The 8,717-nt window shown below is 47.1% G+C and overlaps 1 protein-coding gene across 1 annotated transcript; it reads left to right on the top strand.

Moving 5' to 3' along the window:
- The first annotated feature begins 318 nt into the window (after positions 1-318).
- LOC104465134 (kinesin-like protein KIF3B) lies at positions 319-6,912 on the top strand. The gene is given in 9 exon segments (XM_010078054.1): positions 319-793; positions 796-1,757; positions 2,336-2,437; positions 2,817-2,939; positions 3,045-3,163; positions 3,369-3,482; positions 4,198-4,303; positions 4,512-4,690; positions 4,956-6,912. Coding segments are annotated over 9 exon segments (2,205 nt in total). The 5' UTR covers positions 319-387; the 3' UTR covers positions 5,050-6,912.
- The last annotated feature ends 1,805 nt before the right edge of the window (positions 6,913-8,717 follow it).

Below are 8,717 nucleotides of genomic sequence, written 5' to 3'. Positions count from 1 at the left end.
ATAATACGTAAATTAAAATAATGAAATTTAATTTAAAGTTATTATTATTTTCAAAGGCCAAGAGGAGGATCTCTGCCAGCTGCAAAGACGTGATTTGATGAGGATTCTTTGCAGGAGGGCTTGTATAAATGCTGCCGATTGATGGACAGGCTTTGGTGAAGTCACTCTGTCTCGGTTCAGGCCTTTTGAAAGTTTTCACGTTGTACATTATTTTTATTCTTTAAAATCCCTTGTAACTTAATGAATACAAAATGCCGCTCAAACAAACGAGTCAAAAATTGTCACCTGCAGAAAACCGCCTTCACACGTTCCTCCTTTGTGTCTGTTCTAGGTTCCCAGCACGGGATCATCCATCGCTCCAGCAGTGCCAGCCACAGAGCTGCGGTCATGTCGAAGCTAAAGAGTTCCGAGTCCGTCAGGGTGGTGGTACGATGCCGGCCGATGAACAGCAAAGAGAAGACGGCTTCGTATGAAAGAGTTGTTAACGTGGATGTCAAGTTAGGGCAGGTCTCGGTGAAGAATCCGCGGGGAACATCTCATGAACTGCCCAAAACTTTCACCTTTGATGCTGTGTACGACTGGAATTCCAAACAGGTTGAACTCTATGATGAGACCTTCAGACCTCTTGTGGACTCTGTTCTGCAAGGGTTCAACGGGACAATCTTTGCATACGGGCAGACTGGGACAGGGAAAACATATACGATGGAAGGGGTGCGCGGTGATCCCGAAAAAAGAGGAGTCATCCCCAATTCCTTCGATCACATCTTCACCCACATCTCGAGATCTCAAAATCAGCTGCGTCGTATTTGGAAATATACCAGGAAGAAATCAGAGACTTGTTATCAAAAGATCAGTCCAAGCGGCTGGAGTTGAAGGAGAGACCAGACACAGGTGTGTACGTGAAGGATTTGTCCTCCTTTGTTACAAAAAGCGTCAAAGAGATAGAGCACGTCATGAATGTGGGAAACCAAAATCGCTCTGTTGGTGCCACCAACATGAACGAGCATAGCTCTCGGTCTCACGCCATTTTTGTCATTACTATCGAATGCAGCGAGTTAGGACTCGATGGAGAGAATCACATCCGCGTGGGGAAACTCAACCTGGTGGACTTGGCGGGCAGCGAGCGCCAAGCCAAGACCGGAGCTCAGGGGGAGAGGTTAAAGGAAGCCACCAAAATCAATCTCTCTCTGTCGGCTTTGGGCAATGTTATCTCCGCCCTGGTAGACGGCAAAAGCACCCACATTCCTTACCGGGACTCAAAGCTGACCAGGTTACTTCAGGACTCGTTAGGTGGCAATGCCAAAACGGTGATGGTGGCCAACATAGGCCCTGCCTCGTACAACGTGGAGGAGACCCTGACAACGCTGCGATACGCCAACCGTGCCAAAAACATCAAGAACAAGCCACGAGTGAACGAGGATCCCAAGGACGCTCTGCTGCGAGAATTCCAGGAAGAGATTGCTCGACTCAAGGCACAGTTAGAAAAACGGTCTATAGGCAAAAGGAAGAGGAGGGAGAGGAGGAGAGATGGTGGGGAAGAGGAGGAGGACACCGAAGAGGGCGAGGATGAAGGAGACGACAAAGATGACTATTGGAGGGAGCAACAAGAAAAGCTGGAGATTGAGAAGAAAGCTATCGTTGAGGATCACAGTTTGGTAGCAGAAGAAAAGATGAGACTGCTGAAAGAGAAGGAGAAGAAAATGGAGGACCTGAGGCGAGAGAAGGAAGCAACAGAAATGCTGAGTGCTAAAATCAAGGTAGAGTTCTTCCTCGTCATACTTTTTGAAAGCAATTTATTTAGGCTGTGGGGAGAATAGAGGGCTTCCCCGTTTGGAAAGGTATCTCACAAGAAGTTTCCGGGATGGTGATTTGCTTAGATGGGAAGATGTTAAAATGAACTCTTTCTAGACAGAAGTTGACATTTCCACCATTCATTACATATTTCGGTATTTGTGAGTTGTTTCGTTGTTCTGATGTGCTGATCTTGTAGGATCGTAAGCAATCAGAGTAGTAAAATGCGATAATACATCTTTTAACAGGCTGTAGCACAAAAAATGCTTCGTTCTGTCACAGCTCGTGAGCAAGTTGTTGACAGGAGAGCAGCATTTGGGTTCTTCACCTTTGCCACTAGCAGCAGTGCATGATTGTAAGCAAGTTACTGTCTCATTAATCCCCCAGTTTTATAGGAACGTTAAGAAATAGTGATTCTTGTAGCAGCTGACTGGAAAGAGAACATTAAATGAGGGAGCTGCCCTGCAGAAGCTGTGTCCATGTGAGGGAAAGTTGTATTCTGTGATCACCGAGAGAAACTTCTGCCCTTGGTTTTTCCTTCCAGGCGATGGAAAGCAAGCTGCTGGTGGGAGGGAAAAACATCGTGGATCACACCAACGAACAGCAGAAAATCTTGGAACAGAAACGACAGGAAATTGCAGAACAGGTACCAGGAAGAGAGTTTGTTGTGTATAAAAAGCCTAGCTGCAGAACTTTTATAAAACATGGCGTCAGGAGGAACTATAAGAAAATATGCCCAGAGTTAACCCTAAAATGAGTTTAATGGCAATCATTAATCTCAAAAGAAGGGGTAAGGGCTTGTGTCCTGTTTGTCATTGTATTCACACCATCTGATTGTAGCAGCAATATAAAGAAGAGTTAATGCTTCTGGTATTTCTAAGGCAAGAGATAGGAAGAACTGGAAGCTAAAGCAAAAGCCCTGGAGCCCAGGGAAGTAAAAACATACTGAGCGTTGGTTTCATGTACGTCAGCTGGGAGGCAGCAATGTAATTGTGGTCTTTAATATTGTATGTCACATTCTTCAGAAACGTCGGGAGCGAGAGATCCAGCAACAGATGGAAAGTCGGGATGAGGAAACGCTAGAGCTGAAGGAGACCTATAGTTCTCTTCAGCAAGAGGTGGACATCAAGACCAAAAAACTCAAAAAGGTAAAAAGAGATTCCATGTGTGGTGGGTCAGGAGTGAAATCACTGGTGTGTGACAGTGGAAGGAACATTGGCAAGTGGTGACTTTGGCTCTTGGTGTCTCTTCAGCTCTTTTCCAAGCTGCAAGCTGTGAAGGCAGAGATCCACGATCTCCAGGAGGAGCACATCAAGGAGCGCCAGGAGCTGGAACAGACCCAGAATGAACTTACCAGGGAACTAAAGCTGAAGTGAGTCCCGTCGCTTCACCGCCTGCCATGAACTGAGATGGAGGGGCTGCATTGCATGTGCTTGTGGAACAAGATTGAAACATGAGGAAACTAAAACATCCCTCCTTTTCCAGGGCTGTATTAAGTCACTGGGAGAGGAGCAGTGGAGAAAGCCAGCTGCTAATTATGTTTCTTGTGTGTTTCCCATTTTTGTGGTTGTGTGTAGGCACCTGATTATTGAAAATTTTATTCCCTTGGAAGAAAAAAATAAGATCATGAACAGATCATTCTTTGATGAAGAGGAAGACCAGTGGAAGCTGCATCCCATAACCCGTCTGGAGTGAGTGTACTGCTGATCTTTTCTTGGGGTGGAATTAGGGTCACAGAAAACCCCCTTCTTGTCAAGAACAAGGTACCCCAAGAGAGGGATTGAACTGGGGGTTTAAAGTGGCCCCTTAGGGTTCGTAGCTTCTTCCTGCACAATAAATAAAAAATTCTGTTCCTCTTAGTACGCTGAATAAAATAAGAATGTACAGTTAGGAAAATTCTTGAAAGATTAGGGTTTTTCTTCTAGATGAGCCCAATAATTATAGGAAAATCTATGTAATAGCGCATTCACCTTTAAAAGACCAGTGAGTTCCTATAATATTTCTTTTGTGTTTTAGATAGGTGAGCTCTCAAAAATAATAATAATTATGAGAGCTGTGGCTAGATCCTGCCTCTCTACACAGACGTGGCTAGACCCTGCCTCTCTACACAGACAGTTCTCTACAGCAAGTTTAGAAAGTTGGGTGCAGCTGAGTGCATCTGTGGTCTGGACAGTAAAAATACACAGAAATCCTCCCCTTTGTGCAGGCAGCAGGTGACACAGGATAACTTATATCTCATCTTCTTGTCTCTGGCTGTTGAGAGCTGTTCCTGCAAATGCAGCCTAGGTCGTTTCTGCTCTCTTGAGACATATTTCTCTGTGGGATTTGCAGATGGTTTAGCTCATAAACTCCAGGAGGAGCCTTTGGTTTTGGTGTGTAATAACCTGAGTATCTGTTTTTCTCTAGTAACCAGCAGATGATGAAAAGACCGGTGTCTGCTGTAGGGTACAAAAGGCCCCTGAGCCAACACGCCCGGACGTCCATGATGATCTGTCCAGAGGCTCGGTACAGGGTAAGGCCACCAGTGATGACAGCCCTCATGTGTTCACCCTCCCCATCAGGAAATGGGAATTTCAGAGGGTTGTTGGTTTTTCAGTGGGATGTAAGTTTTTACAGTGTCCTGCATACATTTATAACGTACTTCAGAATAAGCTTCTGGAGGGAAAACAAACGATTTATATGAAAACGTTCAGACTTTGATTCTGCTTTTACTGTCTCAGGCAGAGAATATCGTATTACTGGAACTCGACATGCCCAGCCGAACGACGAGAGACTACGAAGGTCCAGCCATTGCTCCCAAAGTTCAGGCAGCTCTAGAAGCAGCTCTGCAGGATGAAGATGAGATACAGGTGGATGCTTCCACCTTTGAGAGCACTTCAAATAAAAAATCCAAACCCAGGTGAGCTGGATGCTTAGGAAGCAGCCTAACCAGCAGTCGAGGGACCAGCACAGTTGCTATTTGCCAGCGCTTCTCGTCAGTGAAGTTAAGGCGAGCTTAGCTGTAAAGCAGAGAGAGAAAGGAACACAGGAGAGAAGAGAAAGCTGAGACTGATTAGAGAATAAATCCAGTTAAAAAAAATCAGCTTTTGGAAGATTAATTTTGATGAGTAACAGGTGACATTGTTGGGGCTTTTCATTTATTTTTTTCATTTTTACTTTTTTAGGCCTAAAACTGGAAGAAAATCAGCAGGATCCTCCTCAGCAGGCACCCACAGTTCTCAGCTCTACCCGCAGTCCCGAGGGCTGGTTCCAAAGTAAAACCAGGATGTTCCTCTCTGGGGCACGAACAGCCTTTGCCTTCTGAGAGCAGAGACGAGTGAAAACCTGCAGAGAGAACTCCCGGCCAGGCTCCAGCCCCTTTCCTGGAGGTGGCCTCTCTGCTGTTTAACTGACTTGGGCCAGTCCAGGTGCACTGAGCCGCGGGAAGATACGTGCTTGCAATTCAGCGTTTGGCCTCTGTGGGAAACAGATTTTAGTTAGGAAATCAGAAATGCATGAGGTACGTTCAAGTGTATTTTAGAAGCAATGGGAAGCATGAGGATCACCTCCCAGCGTCGCCGTCTCTCCTCCTGCACTCGTCCTTTGGCTGCTCTGGGCTTCTTTGGGCGATAAGAAGACAGAGCTGAAAGTCATCTCAACAGAACCACCGCTCCAGGGCTCCGCAGTGAGACCCAAACGAGGTTGAAAAGCAGAGGATCTGTTCAAACTTGACTAGGTGCATAGTTTTTCCTCTTCCTGCTTGAAGGACAGGCGTCGTCATTTGGGGTTGAGAAGTTGATCTGAACAGGCAGGATGGCAGCGGGCAGCATGTCCTCACCTCCAGGTAGCTGCTGTAGGACAAGAAAGGAGTCTTGAAAGCAACTTTGCGCTCTCTAGAAAGGAAGCCGTAGAAACTCCAGTCCTTTCCTTGTTTACAGGCATAAGTAAGAGCTGCTCTAAACTGACCTCCTGCAGACCTCGCCCTTACCAACAGCAGCCACCTCGTCACAGAATGCACCTGCACACCAGTGCCAGCTCCGCAGCTTTCTTCCTCTCTCTTGCCCCCATCCTTACCCCTGGCATTTCCAGCCAGTGTCCACACTGCACACGGCCATTTTCTCACCTCTCCCGCTGCTCGCAGGTTGTGTAGCCCTGGCTCCGAGCTCTCTCCCTGGCCGGCTCACGGGGCCGGCTCGGCTCTCCTGCAGAGGGTGGAGCACTGTCCTGTGGAGCTGCCTGGGGGTGCCTCTTCTTGCAATTACGGCCCCGTCCCTTGGTGTCTGAGGAGGTTCAGCGTTCGGTACCTTTTGTCCCTCACCCTGTTCCATGTTAGAAGCTTTCCCTTTGCACCTCCCAGCCCGAGCAGAGCCCCCGGGGAGGGAGAGCACATGGAAATGAGACTGGGTGGTGGAATCTGGTTTTACTTGGAAAACAAGGGAGGAAGAACTCCTGCTTTTGACGGTCTCTTTGCAAAGCTGCCCTATGACTAAAGCAGGCTCCTGTAGTGCTGCGGGCTCGTGCGGCGGGGGAGAGGGAGGTGGAACTGCCACGCTAAGGACAGAGTAAGGTGTCCCTGTCTAGTGTCTCACAGCTCATTCTTAAGTTTTAGTTCACTGTATATTGAGAATCGGGATGCTCCTTTTTCTGGTTGCTGTTGGCTATCATGCCATGAATGTTTTTACCTGTTTCCTCTCCCTGATGATTTCCTCCAGACTGACATGTGAGTGCACGAGCACTTGCCTGGTTTTAGAAACGCTCTGACATGCAGACTCAGCCTTGTGTGCTCATTCAGTATCCGCTGGGTGACCTCCCCCAGGATGGAGAACTCCATTCTGTCCGACCCCTGCGGCAGAGGGGACCGGGCGCTCGGCACAGCTCACCTCTGCATCCTGCGGGCATGGTGCCTGGGTGAGCCGGCTGCCCAGCTGGGCCTGGAGAAACGCCAGCTCGGCTGCTTCCGTTCACGGAGTGCTCTTCTGGGACACAAGATTAATATATATATACACACATATACACATATATATATATTAGTTTTGGTGGAGGAAAGAGGAGTTTGCTTATAACCGAGAGAGCAGGCATCTGACAAATTTCTTTCAACCTGAACATGGAAGCCTGGCATCATCTTCCCTTTATAATACGCTGTCGATGTACAGAGCGCCTTTGACTTGGCTCTTGTTGCAGAATATGTCACCTTCCCTTCCCTCTCCTCCCTATTTCTCTCCAGCACATCATCTTCTGTGCTTCAACATTTTAAAAGATGATTGTATGGTGTGAGTGCTCAGAGAGCTGAAATGAAGCAAGGGGGGGGTCTGGAACCTGAAATACTGACACCATCTATAACCGCCTAATGTGCATAGCGGTGTACACATGTGTTTTATGGGAATCCGCGCACACAGAGACCTCTGCGTCTGCACCTGCGCACACTTCCTCGGTCACTTCTGTCCCCTAGGGAACTCTCTACTGAACCCGTATACTGGAAGCTCCCCGCGGGGCAGGATTGGCTCTGTGGAGATCGCAGTGCTAACCCAAACTGTTCTCGTTTTAGTGTTGACAAGCTAGCTGGTTAATATGTCAGAAAGGCTCTGCTTTTCGTTCTGTAGAAGTTCATTAGCGAGGTGAAAGCAATTCAATAGGGTGGAAAAAAGAATAAAAGTGCATATTTAGTCATTGTATTTAAATTGGAGCTGTGGTTGGAGATCTGGTCAGTGTATTCACGGGCAACCTCAGAATGTTACAGAAGCTTTTAGATTCTCATTCCAATGGACTTACGCTCAACCAGATATTCAGTGGCACTGATATTCAGATAAAAGACATTGTCTTAAGCTGTACAAAAGATACTGAGCTCTGGGTTGAAGTTTTTAAGAAACATTCCTGCCGAGTTTGCCCTCTCTGGGTGTTATCTGAACCATCTGGGCTTCCTGCAGGTTAACGGCCAAAGACAGGAAACCCAGTTGACTCCTGGAAGAGGCCCTCGGACAGCGTATGCCGACATAGTTTCTTCACAGGAATGTTTAACATCCTTCTCATCTTTGCTCTGATCTGTATAATGGGATCTTTTTTTAAAAAGTGACATTGCACCAGAAGTTGGCCCTTGGCTCTGGGAGCAAGCACTGCCTGACACTGAAGCATAGGAATTAAAGCACTTTCTGAAAATCCTGAACATAGGTCTAGCACCTTTTTTAAAAAATTTGCATGCTGCTTGAATCTTCTGAAGCACATACCTCTCTCACAGCATTTTGGGCTACGCTGATGCATTACACAGATCAGACCAGACATGTGTTCGTTATTTTTTTTGTGTAGTAAGTCTGCCTTCACTGAACAGAGTGCTTGCCAAGCCTGGGTCTGTCCTCTCCTCTGTCTGCCATGGTTAATGCGCACCAGGCTTTAAACAGTTCAGTGTGACTCTTGCGGGTCTGTTTCCGCTGTGTGAAAACACGAACTGGAAAAGATAACCTGCAAAAGCCATCATTAGGTGTGGAGATGGAACTGAAATGAGAAGGCTGGTCCTGTCTGCGCTGCACGGCGCAGCTGGGGGTTTAACTCTGTGCTCCAGGCGCTTACTGCCTTCCTCAGTCCCTTTTCTCTTTGAAGTGAGGTGCCCGAGGCTCTCCCTGCGGGCACAGCTGTCCAGATGAGAATTCACAGCTCCTCGGAGACACACCGATCTCCACCTTCTCTTAGGTGATCTGTAGACAAAAAAAACCTGTCAATAGTTCTGTCCATAGTTTTACAGCTGATATTTATTTGTATCATCTTTTTGTCTAGGAATGTAAAGTGATCCCAAATTACAACGTGTAATAAAGTCAGTAAGATTTATTGCAGCTATCGACACGTGCCCATTTCTCATTCTTCATTTGGAATTAGCGGCAGGGTTCTGTGCCCTCATGTTGTACAAAGCCTGAAGTTATTATTCTTCCAAAAAAACCCCCTCTCTGGGCACACCCCGT

Source organism: Pterocles gutturalis, unplaced genomic scaffold (genome assembly GCF_000699245.1).
Source record: "Pterocles gutturalis isolate BGI_N339 unplaced genomic scaffold, ASM69924v1 scaffold26658, whole genome shotgun sequence".
Taxonomy (NCBI): domain Eukaryota; kingdom Metazoa; phylum Chordata; class Aves; order Pterocliformes; family Pteroclidae; genus Pterocles; species Pterocles gutturalis.
This window is presented reverse-complemented; position numbering and strand designations above follow the sequence as displayed.